Consider the following 22846-nt stretch of genomic DNA (forward strand, 5'->3'; position numbering starts at 1 on the left):
TGGGGACCATTCTATCAGTCAGGCGGGATCTAGGATCGGCTGAGTATATCTTTTTTATTTTGGACCCTAGACCAAACCTAGCAGTTAACTCTTGCAGTGCAGAGGTAGCCCCACTGCAAGGGTTAATAGTTTTACTGCCCGGAGTTCTTCTTTAACATTGCAGTAACAATTGCAACTTTCAACATTTTATCCCACAAAAAGGGATCTCAAGCATATATAAACCTAAAAAGAAAAATATAATATTTTGCAGCTCAGACGTTTTTAGACGTAGTGGCTACATCAGTTTTCTTTTTTGGGGCTTTTTCCCCTTTATTTTCACCTGGTATTCTTTTGAATAACACTTCCTATCACATTGTGTCTACCCTCATTTCTCCATTGTATCTACAGGGGCAGACATGGTTGTCACGCACAGTGGCGGAACTACCGCCGGTGCAGGCGCACCAGGGCCCCGGCCTGGGGGGGCCCAGCACAGTCCCAGCACCGGATCGAAGGGGACGGGGGTTATACAGTGGCGGAACTGCAGCCGGTGCCTCAGCCTGGGTGGGCCCAGCAGAGTCCCTGTGCATAGATGGTGGGACTTGCCGGCCGCCGGATAGCACCGGATCGGTATCCAGCAGCCAGCGGGCCCCCAGTCTCTGCGCCGGGAGTGTTATCCAACACTCCGGGCACAGAGATGGGGGGCCCGCCAGCCGCCGGATACTGATCTTAACATCTGACAATCCAAAATGGGGGGGGCGCCCCACGACGCACTGAAATGGGGGGGCCTGTCCGCCGGCTGATATAGTATGGGGCCCGTCGGCTGCTGTGAGGAGGGAGCCGCGGAACAAGGAGGCACTGAAGACAGCCCTGCAGGCACATCATGGGGCCTCGGACGGCAGTGAGGACCCAACAAACAGAAAACATATAGGAAACAGCTGAAGACAGAAGACCAGCCAGAAGAGGTAAGGGTAAATAATTTGTTCAAATAATTATTATTTGTAGCCTAATGTCGTATAAAGTACTGTTGCAGCAATGCACAATGGCACCCTCTATAGAGGACTACAAATCTCAGCAGTACTTTATACAGAAATGCTATTGTTATATAAAGTATTGCTGGGATGTGTAGTCCTCTATAGCCTGTGCCATTCTGCATTGCTGTAAATATTTGGGCTGCACCGATATATCGGCTGCCAAAAGATATCGGTCGTAAATGGCACTTTTGGCTAAATGCCGAAAGTGCCATCTTTCTGCTGATACATCGGCGCATCCCTGATTTCTTTCCTCCACGCTGGGCGCTGCTCTGTGTCCCAGCGGGGAGGAGAGAAAGTGACAGCCAGCCGAGCGCTGTGTTTGTGTGGGGTTTTTTTTGGGGGGGGGAAACTTCTTCCACCAGGGCCCTTTGTTCCTTAGGTCCGCCACTGGTCACACAGGCTTGACTTTAAACATGTCTGCCCTTGTTTATCTCCTCGGCTCAAAGGACATGACAAGGACCCTGCATTTTTGTCAAGAATAACAAGTATTTTCTGTATTTTTTAGAAACGGTTCTTAGCCTAAGAAGGAAAACAAATGGAGCCACGACATCTAAGGACTGGTAAGCTGCAATATATTATATTTTTTTGTTTTTAGGTATAGATATGCTTTAAACATTTCTTAAAGTATTGAGCAGAAAAATTAGCAAGCAAGAGAAGCTTATCAACTGGAGGACATTTGGGGCCTGGTTCAATTAATATTGTTACACCACTGAGAGACATAAAGAGAGAGCAAATGGGCTAAACATAACCCCCCAAAAATACCATGCCGGGATGTAAACCCTAAATGAATGGCATTTAGTCCGCGGTTGTCCTGAACTGGGCACGTACAGTATATGCACATGTGGTGGCATTGCCCTGTTGTTGAGCGCTATGTTTAAAGGTGTTTAGACATGCTGCCATTATTTTAAAACATCTCCTGGATATCAACCAAACTAGTTTCCTTCCTTTTTAGAGCTGCCAAGCCAATAATTGCTAAAGGACATTGAAATTTAAAACAATGACTGCCACACAGTTGGATAAGATGCCCACCTTTAATAAAATCTGGGATTCCTGGATTAAACATTTTTTACCTCCTAGTTTTGACAGGTGACTTCTGGGTATTTGAGAGTCCAGAAGGTCTGGGATTGGAAGGATGCATGAGGCCTTTTGGCTGCTTTCACCCTCTAGGGTCCCCATGATTTATTTAACTTTCTTACTTTTTCTACCTCTCTGCACTTTCCTTACTCTCTTCCTCCTCCTGGCTTTCCTACCCTCCTAGGCTTCTTTCTATCCTACTACTGCGTTCTTCGTTCTTGCCTTTCCATCCTCTTTTCTTGTGGTTAGTTATGTGTAGCTCCTATTCCCTTGCATTTTTCATAGTCCATGTGTAACTTTGTGTTTTGTTGATTATGATGTTGTTTATTGTTGTATGTTCTGTTCTTTGCCCATTTATAAGTACTGTGTGTGAGGAACACATGGCTGGCTAGTGTTCTTTTTTGTTATTGGTCCTGCACGGGCAGATCGCCTCTCAAGTAGGTTAATTAGAGTACAGGCCCAGTATTACATTATCCTGTTTAAATGCACTAGTTTCTTTTATGAGGTCTGTTGGGACTCAGCTGTCATATGTGCTCTTCAGTTGAATATTGTTTGTTTGTTTTTGTTGCAGCCGCAGTCTCTTGTTATGGGCTACGTAATGTTAAGTGTTCTTTTTTTAAGTGTGTTATATTGTGGCAAAATTTGGATAAAAATCTATTTGAAAATAGATAAATGGCATTTAGTTTGCCAGGGTACTGAGTATCATGGCCCAATTTTTCTAATAAAATACTTGATTTCACAATTTTTCATTCTTTGTTGCATCTGATCACTTGTAGTCTCCAAGGAGACCAGTATGACATCATGACAATACAGGATCCCAACTGGGAGATAGAGACGAATCACTGTAACCTTATATTAGGAAGTGCTGAATAAGGACCTTCATTGCTGGCATTCTACTCGGCTATTCTGCTCGCTACCTTGGAGGTAGCGAGCATAATAAAAAAATGACAAGTCAATTTAAAAAAACGCCGTGGGGTCCCCCTCCCGCTCCATGCCAGACACTTAAGGTCTGGTAGGAATGTTAAGAGGGACCCCAAGTTATTAAAAAAATGCCTAGGGTTCCCCCCAAAGTCATACCAGGCCCTTTAAGTCTGGTAGGAATTTTAAGAAGGAACCCCACCCCCAAAAATGGGGGAGAAAACTATGGGGTCCACCCTAAAATTTCCAACCAGACCTTTATTCCGAGCACAGGCGGTGGTTGTGGGAGTCTGCGGGCAGGGAGGCTTATTTGCATCTGCATTTGAATGAGTAAGGGGTAAAGTAAAAATGTAAACAAAAAGAGCAGGCTTTTGTAAAAATCCCTTTAATTGAAATAAAAACACCACAAAAATATTTGAAAATTCCTTTATTAAAAAATTCCCAAAAATTGATCCAACAATGTAATCCAGGGTCAATCACGACAGCCACTCGTCGTAATTAAAAAAAAAAAAACAGATGGCCGCTGACCTGTCCGCATGCGACAAACTCGCGCTGCAAAATGACATTTTGACAGATGTCGGCAAAATATAAACAATTGGTCAAAACAAATGGGTGGAGTCGGCCGAGACGTCATGGCCGGCTCCGCCCATTTGTTGTCATTCAGTGACAAAAAAGTGTCCTCAAATGACCTCAGGATGCTGGGCTATCATTGAATGGCCCGGAGGGAGCCGGCGGCCAAATTGAGCCAAAGGATTAGCCAATGCTTCAGCTTAATCCTTCGGCTCAATAGTGAATAACCCTCCAGGTATTATTTTAATGAAAGCTGCCATTTTAAAATTAATGAAAATGACTTTCGAAATGAATATGTGATGACTTAAATGAGATTATAATGATTGGGTTGACATATACTTTAATGCATCAAGTCCTTTGGTGTTAATATTAAATTGCACTGTCTCTGTAGCTTTCGACATGCATAGCAATTCTAAAGCCTAAACCTGAAAGCAGAATTTACAATATTATTTTTTTGGCCTTTGAGAGAATGGTAAATAAAGTGACTTGTTTAAGGTCATAAACCATTTTTTTATTAGCATTGCCATCAAAACTGTCTGCAAACATGTTTTAAGGCAGCGGAATGTTGCCATTGTCAATATAGCAATATTACAAGCAAATGTCTCCATAAAAGCTAAATGATCCCAAAGTCAGTATAGAAACCTTTAGGAGGTAAACAAGAAGATTCAAATCCTGATAAAGGTCAAGTGTCATGATGTAGGTCAAGTGTCATGCAAAAACAGGAGTATAAATAAGTTCTACAGGACTCTAATACAATTTGTAAAACCGTGCTTATGATAATATGATCTTTTTTTCAATGATGAATCCAGATCAAACAAATATAAATTTCCCAGCAAAGTTTTTTTTTTTCCATTTTTGCCCGAGAATTTACAGTCATTACGTTTCCAAACAGCTGACTCCAACACTCTCAGCTTGGGTTCCCTGAACTTCCTGTCCAATACAAGATCATAAGGGCAGTCTCCAGCAGCTGTCCATCTACTAGCTTGGAGAAGGGAGGAGCGGAGATCAGGGAAATGTCTTTCCTTGCTGTGGATATATGTTTGTGGAGACACACGCAGCTCACTAGCACACACAAGAATGGCTCTATAGGACCCTGCAAGAAAAAGGAGCCACCCTAAAAAAGGATATCAGGGCCAGTGTTTAGGGAAACCAGTGATTCGGCAGGAAGCTAAAAAATGTAAACATCAAGAAGCAGCATCCAATTTAAGTAATTTAATCAGCATTTGAAAAAGCTTAACACCTTTTGATTTTATAATCTCTTCAAATGCTTTGGGACAGCAACATTCTAATCAAGTAACCAGTAAACATGGTAAAAAAAATGAGAGACAGCTAAAAAAACCCTCTTACCTAGCAGGTTAATATCCTTCATTAGTTAGAGGTAAATGATAGGAGGCTCGAGACTAAGCACTGATAAAGCAATCATGTTCTCAGTTCCCTTTTAATCTCAGGACAATCCTAACTGTTGCTCTTAATTAGAAAACTGCATGTACAGTTTCTACACTAACATATATTTAAAAACCCTTCAAATTAACTTATGGCAGCAGTAGCATCACTTGCCTAAAAGAAGGAAAGGCATGATGTATGACACACTCCTTAACAGTCAAGGGGTTAACAGAGTCCCTGCAAAACAACAGCTAATAGATTTATTAATGGAAAATGTCACTCTTTTGTGAAAAGTACTATGAGCAGTCTTGTTTCTCAATGGATTTGTGCAAGAGAAGAGAAACTTAAAGTTCAGAATAATGTTGTGTTGGCTCTAGGTCATCCTTTGCAGCCCTTATCTTAATGTTAAATGTTATTTTATTACTAAACTATATCAGTAGGTTTTAAGATTACATAAAATTGGACCAAATGTCACATCAGCAAAAGTTTGATGTTAAGCAGCAAAGGGGGTCCAGTCTCTGTATGAATAATATTTTATGAATGGTATTACCAGAAATCATTTGGATAATATATCGGAAATAGTTTTTTCTTCTTTTTTTTGTCTGTTTGAATGGTACAATAAAAAATATTAAAGTAAAAAAAAAAAACATTGGAAAGAGTGGAACCAGTAATACGAAAATAGACTTTCCAATTGCTGTTACGTAGAGTCTGACACAGGTGTGATTTGACCTGGAAGCTCATTCCTCTAGAAACTACCCAACCTCTTTCTTTGTATTCAATGTGTATGCTCTAAGCAGGTACACAATAATTATAATACATAATGCTTTCTTGAACAGATTATGAAACTAAACTGTTGCACAATATTCTCACCCTCTTAAACCACTGACAAGTTCCACCCCACAGTAGTAGCTGTAAAGCATAAAGATAACATTTTATCTTTATATGTACAGTGAGTGGATTGCAACTTCTGAAGACCCCTTACAAATAGATGCATGCAATTCTTCCTGATGATCTCCAACTTCCACTTCTGGTGATCTAATGATCTAATCCATATCCAAAGGAAGCAGATCTTAATATCTCATTGGTTATGGCCATTTTGTACATATATCTCGCATTTGCCAGAAGGACCTGTCTGCCTGGGTATAGGATTGTATAAACTCCTGTTAGGCTACTTTAGCTTATTCCATACTATTTTAATAAAGTAGAAATGTTCGTTGTAGTTTCCTACACTAAGGGGTGTATTTTTAAAATGTTCCCACAGCTATTTGCTCTGCTAACATCTGTGTTGTAGAATTGCACCGCATTATGGCCATGACATGGAGCCGAGGAGCAATCAGCTCTGTGAACTTTTATAAATACACTCCTTAGAATTCCAGTGCCAAGAGGGTACTGAATTTATGATGGTAACTTAAATAATAATATTCCAAGTATGGGATAGTTTGGGTTTGTACACTAAGAAGGGATTTTTTCAGTAAGCAGGAGCCATCCAAGCACTGGGTGCTTGTCTTCGGAGTTAACTTATATGACTTGTACTGCTGCTAAAAAAAATATTTTATTTCCTGGCATTCAACTTGATCGTCCACACAAGGAAAAGCAATGAGTTCACTTTATTGGCAGCCCCACCAGTAGCTTATTCTTACCTTTCTTTCACTCCTCGCTGCTCCAGCCACCAGGAGGTAAGAAAACTACCAGGTATTGGAAGCATGTGACTCACTCCTCTTCTTTCAACATGATGCTTGGTGATTGGCTGCCTAGATACCTAATAAAGAAAGAGTCTTGAGTAAGATCTAAGAGCTGGGCAAAATCCAAGCTTTCCCTTACTTTTGATTCCCTTTGTAAATTTACACTGTTTGCACCTCATTTTGCCCTTCTAACAACATTACATGTCAAACTTAGTTCTGTCAACGCATCTTTCCAAATTCTTTTGGTGATATTAACACAACATGTGAAAAGAACTGAAGGCCTTTTCCAAGGGGACTGAGAGACAGGACAGGTGGTTGGATTAAGCGGTTAAAAGGCTGTGTAAAAAAAATAAAGAGGAGAGCAAGAATTCCTCAGGAACTAAGCAATAATGAGGAAACATACTGCACTTGTATAGTGCCAGCTGAAACTGCAACACCAAACCTGATTTTCCACTGCAAGTAACCAGAGTCCTTTGATAGTGTACTAGTCACACGTCCGTTTTACCGCAAGGTACTCTTCAGATGGAGCAGTTTATCATGTCTGCAGGCCGCTGTCAAATTACCCCCTGCTGCGATAAACCAGCATTGAAAGTCTTTTGTGCCTTGTTGTGTTGATAAACAAAACAGGTTCTGTTAAGCCTACTGCCAGATCTATTCTAACGGCTACTGACCAGCCAGCACAATTAACTGTCACATCTTGTGGCGCGAGTGACATTTTATCATTTATTTATGCACGGCTTTCAGAAGGCTACTCCAAAGTACAAGCAATTGTTACTAGTACATAATTTGCTGGAGGCAGATTTATGGAATGTGTGATACAGTTTCATTGTGTGCAATCCAAGCCACTTCTCAAACAAAAAAGGTTATTTCTATTTATGTGCCATTACCTGACTGAGACAGTGAACAAACAGCAGTAGAATGCTTAAATTGGCCTAATGCTTCTATGTGATGTCAGTGTGTTTATGTAGGGGGTGTGTATGTTTGCGTATATTTATATAATAAAATTACCTTAATGTAGCAATTATCAATGTATTCTAATGTTTTAAAAACCTTTCTTTATTAATAATTATATGTGTACATATTTGCTTATTACATATGCAGGCTGGTGAATGCTGCACAGTTCCTAGAGGAATTATTCAACCAAGAATATAGAGGTTATAATCAGTCCAGCTATATAAAAATTCAATGCTGCAGGTAGACGTGATAAAATGTTGTTTTTAGGCAATCTACAACAACGCATCTACCGTATGTCTGTGGGTCTTGCACATAACTGCCAGTGGACAGTTCTGAGAAAGTAGGGGGTGGCAATGGCCTGATAAGTTTGAAAACTTCTATGTACCATAATTGTTCCCTCTTAAGCAAGATGAACAGGTTTTACTTCTGCTACTCATCTTCCCTTTCCCCTTTCATTCATGTAGGGGCATATTTATAACAGAGAGTAGATATCGATCAACTGTACTTTACCCATCATTCATAAAATGCACGTACTGGTCTAGAACCTTGGTTCTCAACTGGTGGGTTGTGACCCAAAAGTAGGTCACGACCCCGTGTTCAGTGGGTCACCGCATGCCTTCCACTTTTCTAGGTTCAGAGGCTCCTCAGCCTCCCCCTAGGGCAGCACTGTCAGTTCTCACAACAAGCAGCCATTCAAAATATGCTGCCTGGTTCCAAGTGTCAGCTTGAGGTGGGGTTAGGTGGGGCTATGGCCGTGAGGCACCTCCACAAGGCATGCAAGGAACTGTACAAGCAATGCACATATGAATGGAGCTCCATCACAGCACAGCAGCCCACACTGAACCCCAGGCTGAGAATTCCTACAGTTCTTGTAAGATACAGAGACTGGATGGATCTTTAAAAAAGAACAACATGCTTTTGCTTTTTTTGTGGAGTGTGTGAGATTGTGTCTGTGGTTGTGTGTGTCTATCAGTGTTTTTTAGGGCCCATTCACACTAGTACAGTGCATTAATTACACAGTCCCGTGCGATTAACGAACCTTACCACGCAATCCCACCTATTACGCATTCTGGTGCGGGAGGTGTGTTGCATTGCCATTGGTTTGTATGGCACCCTAAACGCACCTCCCACCCACAGTTCGATCGCCCGCACCGGAACTGTTGGTACCGCAATGCAGTGCGACTTGGGTCAGGACTTAATGACCAAGGACAAATGTGGGTCCTGAAGTTACACAGGTTGAGAACCACTGGTCTAGAACCTGTGTTGTGTCACAGTGTTCTCTATGCTTAAGGCAAGAAAGAGAACTCTGTGATAGGCAGAGAGGCTATCAAATGAGTTTGACAGGTCACATTATCAGGCTCTTCTTTTGGCTTTTTTTTTTACTTATTCAGTTTAAATTTGCACAGCAGCCCAATTCACTTTTGTAAAGGACACCACTGTGTAGATAATTGGACCCTGCCTGCTGGTCTGACAGCCCTCTCATATCAATGAGCACCTCAACTTTCCCAATTTGCCCAGACTGTTTGAAAAAAGTACAGTCTCTAAGTAGCTTGCCATGATAATACAATAATCACTCAAAATGGGTGCTAAGTACACAGTTTGATATGTAGATAGACATTAAATGTAATTCTGTAAATTAATGATTTACAGGAAGACATGGAATAGGGAGCATGTAAATGTTCTACTTAGGGTAACGGGAGGACACAAACTAGCGTCCTCCCGTCACCCTAGGCTCAGTATACCGCGAGCTGTAGCAGTAGCGAGACGCCGCAGCTGAAGCGGATCCCGACAATTATGTCTGGATCCGCCCAGCTGCGTGACTGACAGCTGGCTCTGCCTATCTAGAGCCAGCTGTACCCACCCCCTCCCCCGTCCGTTCCGCCAGTCAGCGCTGGCGGATCGGAGCGGGGAGGGGGGAATCCAGCCCTCCCCTGTCACGGCAGAGAGCCGTGACAGGATCGAGAGGTGAGCGAACGCCGGTATGTGTTCGCTCACCTCCCGATCTACTAAGCCGACCTGTGACAGTCTCATTGTCACAGGTTCGACTAGAACTATGAGGTGGGTGAAAAGCACTCACCTCATAGTTCTCTTTTAACCATGTTAGTTAGGTCAACTGAACTCCAAATAACCCTTATCCAGGGTAATCAAGCCCTGTTTGTCTAATCTTACTTAGGCTATGTGCACATGGTCGCTTTGTTCTCAGTCCCTCTGCTGTCAGACAGTAGAACACAGTAGGATAAGACGCATCCTCAACCTACAACAATACTCTCCCAGACAATACCTTCTTTTGCTTTTCTCTTCAGAAACAGGGAGCCATCTTTATTCAGGTATTCAGTGTCAGCATCTTCTTCTTGGATTGAGCTGTTGGCTAAGAGATTAGCCAATCATATTAATCCTGGTGCCTGTGCAGTTCTTGGCTGTACTCACAAACGTGTGACATAGATCAGTAACTTGCTGCAACCTCTAACCTTTTGACTTGCTACAAAGTTATAATGTTGCAGTCTGATCACTGAGTGAGAGGAAACTAGAGCCAATGCTTCCTTCTGCCTGAATAATCTCTTCACTGGGGCTGTTTATATAATGATAAAAGGTAAAGTTTTTTTTTTTTTTTAATATACCGTTGTTGTATGTTATAGCATCTTAAGAATGAATTCAGACAGACGTGTAAGGTTAATAAAAGGCCCACTGCATCCCAATCTTAAATTTGCCTATCTAACAGGAATTCATTAAGGCAGTCTAATGTAGAAAATAAAATCAGTAACAAAATGTACCTTTAGCATTTTGTTTTGGATTAGAGGCAGCAGAGAATTTACATACATATGACAGTGCCTAGGCACCCTTAGTTCCTTTAGCCTCACAGGTGCCTGTCAGTGTTTTGACATCATCAGTGGTATATGTCTCCCATTCCTGCCTCTGATTACACTGGCAGTTTAGCCTAAAACAGCCTTTTCCAACCACAAAGCCCCTGCCTTCCTCAGGGGTCCCATGAAATGTCCACAGTGTCATGCCTTTTCATGATGCAGGCAGGTTTCTGATATGAAAAGGACTCTTGATGGAAAACCCATTTAGCTGCATTAAGATACAATCTTGTGGGGAAATATGGGAGTTCCAATTGCCAACCTTCATAAAGTGCTATTTGCCATCTTTCATACTCATCCTTTAGCTTCAGGTATGCAGCCAAAGTAATGTGGGAACTCCAGAACTGCATATTTAGACCTGAATCTGTGAGTAAGCAATGGATCTGGAGGATTACCATAACAGATGGACATTTAGAAAGTTGTCAATGGCACAAATGTTTGTCTTTTATAACAGGTTTCCTTTAATAAGGAGCATAGTTATGGACTAGTTTAGACTTTTATACTGAAAAAACCCCCCCCAAAAAAACAAAAACATCTGAATTATGAAACTCATCACATTCAGTAATAATAACAAAGCTTCATTAATTTACCCATATCTTCAACCTAAGACTGGACTAAATGTCCTTTTAATGTGAGCAGATCTGCCATATACATGAAAAAATCCCTATTCCATATTTCTTGAGCAGTACTCAAAGCTCACATGCTATATTTTCCTCAGATCTTTGCTGAGGAAAATATAAAATTAAATTACAGTTTTTATCCCAGTATCTTGAAAGTCACAATGATTATAATTATCCTTCAAAACAAAAAGAAAATGCTGTCCTATGTTACCTTAATATACAAGTCTTCAAATGTCAACAAAGCATTTGTGATTCTTCTTCTGTTTATAAAATATCTAATTTTGGAAACATACTCATGTTTTTACTCTATGTAGGGTTGTTGTTGTTATTATCTTCTCTCTTAAATTGCCCAGTACGTGTTTTTTGAATCAATGGACTATTCATAGCAAACTGTCCACCATTCAATGTTTTGGAAACATTATTGCTTGGGGAAAGATCTGGATTTGCTCCAAGTGGAAACACTGGAGATTGATCACAACTGAGCAAATTCTGATCATCAAAAGATCTGAAAGAAGAAGATAAAGGTGGGCCTTGAGTGGTCAAGGTAGACCTTCAAAGAAAACAAGTGATGAAGCCTGTTCAACTGAAGCCCGTAGTTTAATGTGTTTTTTTTTTTTCACAAGGAAGATATTACCTCCAGTAAGCTGCTCCGAAGCCCACTTAGAAAAAAGCCACACAAATAACTACTAGGATTAAGAGGAAAACTAAAACCTAATTTACTTACCTGAATCCTCAGCCATCTGATGTGCTGAGTTCCACATTCTTTACACTCTGTTCACACCTAGGCGTATATAATATGCGCGTTTGTCGCGCGTTTTTACCGCGATTCGGACAAACGCGTGTTTCTGAGGGCTACTTGGATGTATCCCAATGGAAACGCGCGACAAAAACGCCGCAAAGAAGCTCATGTACCTTTTCAGGCGTAGGCCGTTTTGTAGCGCATTCAGACGGGCTGAAATACGGCAAGGTGTGAACCATACCCATAGAAAACAATGGGATTTTTATGTTTGAGCGTTTTGTAGAGTGTTGAACGCGCTACAAAACGTACAGGTATGAACCAGGCCTTAGTTTTAGGCTGCAGAAGGGAAGAGTCTTTCTTCCGGTGCGCACATTGCTGCATGGGTGATGTGGACACTTTCTGTTGTTTGTCCAGTGGTGGGTCCACTCGGGCTCCAGAGGGAGGTGTGCAGCTGTGTGTTGACACTGCTATGAGGGGCAGCAATAGGACCAGAGCAGTGGACCCAGACTAAAGCACTGGATCATTTGTACCCACTCCTGGAAGAGGTGCTCTGGATGGTTATTTGATGGCGAACTCAGGTAAGTAAAATATGTTAGTGGGTCATTCATTGAGAATGAACGGTAGATCTAGAGATAATATATGCAAATCTTAATGTTTCCTGTTAAAGTTGAGCTTGGCCCTGCCTGTTCCTGCCACCCACTGGCTGAAGACACATTCAATGGCCATTAAAGAGGCTTGAAAGGCATGAGGGAATAGGCCAACATACACTTAGGTGGAGTGTTACGTACACCACCAGCTTTTCTGTATCTGTGGGGTGCCAGTCACAGTTTTGCGTGGGCTTGGGCATACTCTAGCGAACTTGGTTCACACCAAGCCCCCCACACATCACTGAATAAAAAAATCTGTACATGTGGTGCATAGGCAAGGGTGACATCAAGCTCCAATTGTGAAATTGGCACGAGGGTGATGTCACTCCCCACACCACAAAAGCCAGATTAATGGTGGGTATATTATCCTTTTTTCCTCCAACAGGTGTTTATTTTAGTTGCTTATACTGCCTTTTAGCAAGAGGGCCTGCACCCGGGTGACACCAAAATGACTGAGTCATTTTGGTATCACCCCCTCTAAAAAGTCAGGCACTTGGTCATGGACCGAGAGCCCGACAGTGTCAGGAGAGAGGAGGGGACCCGGCAGCATACCTCATGACCACGCGCATTCACGATGACGTCACGGCGGGATGTCACCCGGTCTCCGCTCCGAGTGACACCCGGCCGCCCCTGTGTGTGGAGCTTTTCAGTGCTGACAAATACGTGCGTCAAACACCTATGGTGTCAACTATGGGGACCTGCCTAAACTAGCCAATTTGTATCCAAATCAATTACATACTTGTAGGTAGATCTAAAGTAGATTGTGCCATTAGACTGCACATTTGCTCTGGGTCATTCCTTTGTAAAGTACTGAAAGCATAGGTTCTCTTCTTAGTAATTACCCCATCTACACTTTGCCATTGTATCCTTGAACAGGTGCACCTGCGACAATGACAGTACCACGTCCTAGAGAGTGTTGTCAGGTGTTTGCACAATGCAACACAATCACATAAGGCCTAGTGTGCTGATAGCAGGAAATCCAGACAGGCTGATGCTGTCATATCTACAGAGGGGGAAACACGTGGACTGCCAGCTCTGATCCTGAAAAGAGCTTCTGCAGCAGCTGGGGCAACTTGTGAATGAGTTGTATGAAAGAAGAACCCGGATCGTGATGTAACACTTTACCTAGAAGCCACAATCGCTTTACTACACCCCTCCCTTTCCCCACGTGCGGCAGCAATAGCGCCAACAGCAGCAGTAGGGCTGCCAAATGTGGGACAAAGGTCTAGCAGAGATCGGCAGCGTGTACTCCAATCCCCTGTCATGTCCATCCTCCTATCGGGAGCCGGCTGCTCTCCCCACCCCTTAGCCGGCTCCCCTGCTCCTCCTCCTCACTGTGCTCTCTCCTCGCTCAGGCTTAGGGGAGCTGCACTCGCTGAAGATGGCGGACTGCAGCACACTGCTGGATGAAGATCTGGAGTCTTTCGTGTTCAACTACCTGACTGACAGCCCGGTAAGCAGCACAGTCCCTGGGGATCAGGTCAGGCACTGCCTTTGGGGACCTCTGCTCAGTGCATGCACTTATCCATCAGCTTGTGCATTCGCAGTAACAGCCTTTGAGGGGATACCCCCTCTTTTTTTTTAATCACACACCCCATGCTTTGCAGATGAGCCCATGTGCAGGTATATGATGAGCACATCTTGGCCATGCACCCCAGTTTTGACATCTCCACTAGCGCTGCACCCTCTCTCTCTCTCTCATTCAATGCATGCTCCTCATTCCTTTCACGTGTTTTACGTCCGATCTGTGCACAATCGCCCCCATACCATCTTCCCTTTACAGTCACTTAGATCTGATGGCAGGCTGCACCCCAACTTTTGTTGCGCTCCGAGTGTGCAGTTCAGCACCATTTGCGGTGAACTTGGGTGAAGTGTGCAGGTAGATGTGTCAGTGCTGGAGTCACTTCCATTCATTGCTCGGAGCTGCATGTGTCACTTCATCTGACACGTGGAGGAAATCAGGGAGCCCCCGGGGGGGAGGTCTATAACCGGCACCAGTATTGGGGTGCTGCTAGCCCATGCCATGGCAGGATGTTCCATGCGGTGCTGGAGGGGGCGTGTAGCCGGCCTTATCCCTCTGCCTATCAGCGGCTATCATCTCAATGCACTTTCGCAATCATATCTCCATGTGCCGGCAGATCGCACATTTTATATAACACTGGAACTGCCTTCATTTCCTACTCATACCATCTGTGATCGGCAATGTATAGATCGCAGTCGTACATCGATGCCTTTGTAAAGCGATCTAGAAGTATCAAAGTTCTGCCGATGCCTTATATATAATGCAGGACTGAACCGTCTCTGTATATATCTGCCATCAGATGAATGAGGAGCTGGCTCCTGCAATGAGATCACTCGCTGTGTATGAAGCTGGCTGCTTGTGTGGCTCCCTTTTCTGATTACTAATCATAGAGATGTGTAGTTTTCCTGATCAGTGGAGGCGTTGTCCTTGGCAACCAATAGGAGGCTTGCGTTTGCAGAGCTGTCTAAAAGTGACAGCTGTCACTGGTTGCTATGGGCGATGCAGAAAACTTCCCATTCCCATTAAAATCGCATAGCTAAGGCATGTAAAACGACATGCATTCACATGCTTTTTTTGAAGGTAGCATTTTGCAGCGCATCTCTTATAATAGGAGTGATGGCACCTCTGAAAAACGCATGCTATCGCATCTCTTTTAATAGAGATCTATTGAAGGAGATGCGTTTGCATGCTTTTTTCGGAGGTACTATCACTCCTATTATAAGAGATGCGTTGCATAATGCTACCTTCGGAGGTACTATCACTCCTATTAAAATAGATGTGGTGCGAAAAAATGCAGCCTGCTCTATTTTTTTCTAACTGCATCTACGCCATTGAAAACCACAATTTGTTTTGTGTGTATGGGTTTTTAAAATGTATTGGCTGGGTATGGGCTCTTATAGGCGTCTTTGTTATATAGATGCTTTGCAATGAATCCAGGACCAGCGCCAAGTGGTTAGGTAATAAATACTCGTGGAGCCTGATGATGAGCAGTCTATTGCACATTTTGTACTCTGCATGATCCCCTAGCTCTAGCTTGAGACAGGTGAATTGTTAATGTGGGGAGGCATCTTTTTACTCCAGGGGCTGCTTGTTTTGTCCTATGTACCTTTCCTCAGTGCTCAGTGACCACCTCCAGGTTTGCAGATGAGCTGCGTGTTATTGTAGCTGCTGTCATGTTTAGTCATAGGACTGTGGAAGTCATTCTGGGCTGTCAGTTTCATAACATAGCTGCAGAGTAGTGGTTACAAAACAGAGCCGTACTGGGCATGTGTGATTTGCAAGCCAGCTCCAGGCTGTTATTGGGAGACAATTCTTGATCTATTGACATGTATAACAGATAGTGACTTGACTGCATGAATCATCCCTATCAAGATTGCAGCAGCCACATACAGAAAACAGATTGCTGGACCTTGACAGAGCAATGCCCCATAAGTTTGATATGGTCAAGCAACTCTTAATGAAGAATAGCCGAATACAACGCAGAATGCGTAGCGTTGTGTTTGGCTATAATCGGTCCATGGTCTGTTTGCTTTAATTATAAGGAAACGATTGTAACAAAGGCGTTGGGTGAAAGCGTTAAGTGAGATCACAGGAGGTAGAAGATGAGAAATTTCCTGAATTTCAAAGCTTATCTCCCAATTTAGAAGCAGTCAATACCATGCCTCACTTCAGTAGCAATACTGCTGGTGAAATCACAAGCCTTAGCTGAGGCTCCATCTCACATCCTGTACACAAGATGATTTGTGCTGCATGTACTTCATCCATTTATAGGCAGCTATGTCAGCCTGGGCTGCACATCTTTTCTCCAGTCACAAATCACGACTACAGGTGCGATTTTTATCTTTATGGAGCTGAAATGGCTCCTCGAGAGCTTGCGGATTATATTGTGTGCTGGGAGATTAGAGCAAGGAATATGTTAAAGTATGATTTGATAGAATCCTATTCTGATCCAGCATCATTACCTCTGCACCTTAAAACTAAATTAATTAAACAAAACTTAAGTCTATAGCAAGCATTTACAGGTATTCTGCTACGAAACAATTGGATGATCTGACCACCACGGCAAATGTTCTCATATTGTGATTGAACTTGGGTTAAGAATAGTGATAGGCTGGTAATTTCCATTCTGGCCAACAGATTCTTACTTTGTGTTTGATGGGCTTGGAGGTAGCAACTAGACATCAGATTATTTAACTGACTGTTATCACCCGGATCAGGCAACAATCCGCTTATCTCGGTGGGAAGTCTTCTCTTAAATGAACCTGTAAAAATGAGAGAATCTCCTGATAAGCATCCAGTGCTCTTAGCCGTCTTGGGCATTTTAGTGGGAGATCCATAATCTGCCCATTTTCCTATTAATAGCCAAGCTTGCTAGAACATTTCTGCAAGTGATGCTGCAAAATTGTTCAATTTGTTCTGTGCGCTTATTACCTGATGATTGCTAGCAATGGTGATGATAGCTCCAGCGCTAGAGGAAATCGGGTGGTTTACAACTACAAAATCAGGTAGACTGCTCAAAGTGAATTGTCCTGATTGGATGATATGAGAAGCAGAAAACAGCATTGATGAAAGAGTTCATGAAAGCTCCTCAATCTTTAAAATGGCCAGTTGGTCATTCAATAGTGCTTTTGATAACCGTGCAGAAGATGAAACTCTCTGTGGGCAACGTATTTGGAAATGTGTTTTGTTTTCTCTTGTTTTCTAACTTTGATACAGTTTGCAGTGCTTATTGTGGTCTGCTGAATGCACTGGTTGTTTTAAGAGATGTTTCAGTGGTTGTTTAGCAATAAAACTATGGCGACAAGTAAACAAAAGAAGTCCATTCAGGTACTAAGAGATTATTAGCGTTGAAAGTTGTTTATAAAGAAAACCTTTACAGTAGTTGAGTTTGGTTTTCTGGTTAGATCTTATGTTATGGATACTAGTGTTATGTAGGTTAATACAGCAGATTTGATGTAGTTTTATCCATGCGTGATAGCCTTTATAAGGCCACCTCATTTTTTTTTTACTTACTATAGACAGTTTATTTTAATACTGGATTGATATAGCGCCAACAGTTTGCGCAGCGCTTTACAATATAAGGAAGACATTACAATACAAGATGGTAAGGAGGGCCCTGCCCGTGAGGGCTTACAATCTAAAAGGGAGGGGCAAGTGATACTTGAGGAGGTAGCTGTGTGGGGATGAATTGTTTGAGAACGTGATGGTTGAGTGGTTAGTTTGAGGTTAGATAACAAGTGAGTGAATGATAAAGACAAGATAATAAGGAGGGCCCTACCGATGAGAGCTTACATTTTATGGTATTCAAGTCTCTAGGGTATTTTCTCTGTCGCTATGTACTATGTAGCCAACAGTCTGTGGACACTTGACCATCACACCTAAATAAGCTTGTTGAACACCTTATTCCAGTACCATGGGCATTCATATGGAACTATAGCCCCCCCCCCCCCCCCTTTGCAGCAAGATCTTAGAGTGCGTCTGCGAAAATGTGTGTCCGTTCGTCCAAAAGAGCATTCAAGAGGTCAGGTACTAATGTTGGACAAGAAGACCTTGCCGTGACCTAAAGTTTCTTGACTACAAACTTCTTAAATCATGTATATATGAAACTGGCCATGTGCAACCGAACCGAACTCCAAATTTCGGTGGTGTCCACACTCTTTTGGCCATATAGTGTAAATATGTCCAGTACCCATAATCGGACGCTATCAGCTGATAGGTCTTGGAGGTGGGCAAAGAATTCACTCAGGTTTTCCATCCCTAGTCTATTATTGTTTTTTTCCAGATTTCTTGCTTTGCAGAATGGTTGCACTTGCTCATTACACAACATTATGTAGTCTGCCTTTCTTGAGTGTTCTCCATTCAAAGAAATGGATAGTTAATGACGATCAAAGGTCATGGAGTATATTGTGCAGTGATGAGACTCATGCTGGCATCTTAAACATATGAAATCCTTAGAAGAGGATTGGATTACCTACATGAGGTCATTAATGCACTATTTCTCCAACTACTGTCTGTAGCATATAGTGCCCATAGCAGAGGAGTACTGCCCCTCTTCTATGGTGTCCCTAAGATTAGCAGCTCATGGCATGACTGTCACTCTTGTGTCTTTATAATTACTATAAATCGGGCAATTTAGATGCAATGTTTATTTAATCACCATTTTTATATGTATTGTTTTTCTCTGCCACCTTACTGGGCCTTAAGCAGACAGATTATTGCTTCTTATTGTCTTTCTGAGCCCCAAAGGCAAAAGGGACATGAAACAAGATTAGTAATACAATGGAGGAAAAAAAAACTATGCTGATCCCTCCACGCCTATGGCTGCAACAATAGTCAAAGTAGGATTACGTAGTAAGTGTCCGTGATAAAATATTACCAAACACTGATGGTGAGCAAACAGTGTTTGGCTGGTACCGACCAGGTACGCTTGTCATAAGACAATATATTGTGCTGAGCACACTTTTGCTTGCGTTCGATGTCTATGTAACCTCTGATGCAATTGCGTGTAAGGTTTCCTAGAAGAGTCACATGCTTTGCTGTTGTAAATTATAAATGGGAGGCGTTTACCGAGACTGCTGACGTCCTTCATTACTATCTAACCAGCCCCCTTTACTCCCACATCCTCCTTACTACAGTCTCTGCTGGCTGAATGGAGGCACGAGGCTGCTGGAGCAAAGTCGGCTTGACTCATGTTTCCACTCTGTGACATGAAGGACATAAGGCCGCTCACAGCAGTGTTTCTCCTTCTGACTGTCTCTTCCTCTCCCACTTCTGCTCTGCACCATTCTTCATCTTTCAAGCAGCAGCAGTGCAGTGTTTACTGAGAAGGATACAAAGGCATTTATTGTTGCTAAGAAAGGCCAAGAACAATCAATGAGAGTTACAAAACTACTCGAATATGGGTTATAACATTGTTGTTGTCAACTATGCTGTATTCTTGCATCTTGAATCATCTGCAAAAAAAAAAAAAAAAGTGTTTAACGTCGAACAGTTGCTATATCTATGTATTTATATGCTCTGCATATATAAATTGCATAAACCATGTGTAAATTAAAGAAACATAACACATTGATGAGCATAAAAGAGGTCTGTAGCTATGAGTTTAGCTTGGCTCATCGGGGTAAGATAAAAGATGGGGCCCCTGAGCTTTACTCGATTACTTACTAAGAAGTTAAGGCAGGGCTGGACAAATCTTAGGAGACAGGTAGTCAATGCTCCTTAAAATTTAAAGTTGGCGGCTAACTTTTGAGGTTTTCTCTAGTTGTTAATGGAGCTGGCACCTAAGAAAAATCCTGCTGGCTCCTGGATTTGACAGACTGACTCCTAAATTCCATATTCATTTGTCCACCCTGACATGAAATCACAAAAACCTATAAGTCCCCCTGCAGCTAACATGCCCACCTCATCAGCACCTGTATATAAACCCTCAACCTTCATAACCGCCTTCCCTTTTTCTAATGCCCTCCTCAACGCTCCACCTTGCTCCCAGGGGTGTAACAATAGCCATAGCAGCCCACGCAGCTTCTATGGGGCCTGGGGGTGGAAGGGGGCCCCATGAGTGATTGCTGAAGTTTCTGCTGATCCTGTACCCCTTATGGCATTTGCAATCAACAAGAGTTGATATCAAGATGTACAGGAAGAGACTGTGCAGACAGCTCTCCTGCTACCTGTCCTTGATTTAGATTTTAAAGGGTTTGCCATGGGGCCCTATTACAATTTTGCTATGGGGCCCCATGCTCTCTAGTTGCACCCCTGCTTGCTCCGTGTGTTTCTATTTTTCTTTAGCTAGCCCTGTTTCTATGACACAGTTTGTAACCTCTAATGAATAGGAATCCACCAAAACTGTTATTAAAATAATAAAATAGTGCGATCACATCTATATGAAAAAGCAGTTGGTATGAAAATCAGTGGGAGACCACTAGCCAAATCTCACCTATAAGAGAATAGTACAATTGGCAATTTTTAGCAATAGGGAATACAGTAACCTGTAGCAAATAATAAGATCATCCCTCAACTGTTGTGACTACAGTGGGATAAAATCTGTCTGCCAAGGTTTACTGCGCTTTGAATATTAACACTGCTGGTAAAGCATAGTTGTAAACTGCAGATAAGGGTGAAATACACAAGGCCAGTGCAAGCGAAGTAGTATCTCTGTCACTGATGCTTATTGGTTTACCTTTTAATATGGTGTCAAAAGATACATGCCTGCTGTGGCTCTATATGTATCCTAGGATTTGCTCACAATTAGGGGCGTAACTAGAAATCACAGGGCCCCATAGCAAAAGCTTGTATGCCCCCACCCCCCAAAAAGTACCTACCTCCAGAACACGTTCCTGTGCCTCCGCCAGGCCATGTGGCTCGTTTGCTGCCTCAGGGCATGAATGACTTCATTTATTGTTGAAGGACCAACTGAATTTCATGTTCCATTAGGAAACCCTGCAGCAAAATCTCTGTAATTTCAAACTTAAAGCAGGTGTGGGCTTCCTTTGCTACTGAAAAGCTGTGGGAAGAAGCAGGCTGTTAGGGCACCTTGTGCCAAAGTTTGCACAATCTCTGAGGTGGTCTAGAAAGCTGGAGTGAACCAAAATACTTCTTATGTGCTGTAGATGTCTGATTAAAAGCTGGGAGGTTCTTCAAGACAATTTCTTAAGCAGACAAAAGTTTTTCTTTGTACATATGGAGTATGCAGTACAAACAATAACACATAAATCCATTCACAACTCTGCCCCCAGCTACATCACCAAACTCATCTCAAAATATAACTCTGTCTTGTGTGCTACTCCCCAGACCTCCTGCTCTCTAGCTCCTTCATCACCTCCCATGCTCATCTTCAGGGCTTCTTCAAAGCCATGGCTATCGACTGCTCTTTCTGCCTCTAGTTGATCCTTAAAAAGTCATCTTCTCCGGAAAGACTCATCTCCCCACATGAGTGTGAGCTCTCATGGACAGGGCCCTCCTAACCCTCTTGTCTTTTATTGTACCTGCACTGTCTGTCTCCCTTTTGTTTTGTACAGCGTTGCACAAACTGTTGGAGCTATATAAATCCTGCAGTAAATAATAAATGGTGGTGAGCACAATGAGCCATCATTCCTGGAAGACCTATTATCTATTCTACCACCTCTCCGGTAACCTCCCTTTCCTGCCCTCCAACCACCACCTTCCCACCATCACTAAAATACAGAACATAGAAGGGAATGTATACATTTTTTATTATAGCTAAAAAATTGTTCTGAAAATTATTTTTAGTTTTGTTTAGTCGTATAAACATTGAATATTGCATATAAATATATTTCATGTTTACTATTTGCAGCTTGCTTGCAATGAGTGCACGTTAACCGAGCCAGCTAAGCACAAGGCCTTATTACTACTGTGCTGTAAATAGCCTGTGTTTTGAATAGACCTACAATATATAAGAATGCTAACACAGCTGAAGGAACTAGCAGAACACAACCCCTCCCTCACTGCTAGGGTGGTCAACAAGTGCAGTGATAGTGCTGGGCTTTCCTATTAGAAAGCCAGAATGCTCTACAAACACTATCAGGGTTATTCACCAAAGGGTGAAGAGTTTGGAGAAGGCAGGAGAAGTGAACAATCCTGGACAACATAGCTGAACTGGAAAGTGAGCTGAATTGAAGATTTTTTTCAAATCAGCTATTTCTGTCTAGATTGTTCACTTCTCCTGTCTTCTACAAACTCTTCACCCTTTTGTGAATAACCCTGATAGGGTTATCTGTGAATTACTCTACATATTGTTGGGTACAGGTTGAAAAGAAACACTTTGACTGTATTTCTTCCTGTGATGTTTTAGTAATGTTGAATTTCCTGTCTCTCGTGCACGCAGTCAGGGTAGTGGCAAAGAGTTCATTAAGAACTGATTAACCAGTACATATTGCACAGTGCAGAACTAAACATTTATCAGGAGTTAGATACCAGTGTGCTAGGCATTTGGATGGTATGTCAAACCTTTTAATTACTTTACAAGAGGAGTAGTGATAATGCAGACCTGGCGGCGCTAGTTAACCTGTACCAGGATTCTAGTAAGCCTTGTAAGTCTACTGTGCAAGCTGCAGGGATTTACATTGTGTTTTATAAATCCCTTTAAATGTTTATAAGTAGGAGACTGTAACTTAGGGGCATGTTTTATTCTGTTCAGTTCATATTATTAAACTTGTGAAAGAAAAACTAGTCACATTCCAGCTGACACTTACGTAGTTTGACTTCAAGAATGAATGCAAAAATATGATTGGTTCAGTTTTAAAATCAGTCTGGAGGGAACCCATAATGTGTCTTTTTAATTGTGTTATATAAGTTTTTTAACTGGTATGTATGTGTGTGTATATGTATATGTATATGTGTATATATATATATA

General features: G+C 42.3%; 1 protein-coding gene across 1 annotated transcript in view; it reads left to right on the top strand.

The window, feature by feature from the left end:
- Positions 1 to 13820: 13820 nt before the first annotated feature.
- The window catches only part of PPARGC1B (PPARG coactivator 1 beta), a 101293-nt gene continuing 92267 nt past the window's right edge, over positions 13821 to 22846 (top strand). The window contains exon 1 of the mRNA XM_018553059.1: positions 13821 to 13908. Coding sequence (XP_018408561.1) covers positions 13837 to 13908 — 72 coding nt within the window. The 5' untranslated portion in view covers positions 13821 to 13836. The remainder of the gene's footprint in view (positions 13909 to 22846) is intronic.

The sequence above is a fragment of the Nanorana parkeri genome, unplaced genomic scaffold, assembly GCF_000935625.1.
Source record: "Nanorana parkeri isolate BGI_ZX_2015 unplaced genomic scaffold, ASM93562v1 scaffold107, whole genome shotgun sequence".
Classification (NCBI taxonomy): domain Eukaryota; kingdom Metazoa; phylum Chordata; class Amphibia; order Anura; family Dicroglossidae; genus Nanorana; species Nanorana parkeri.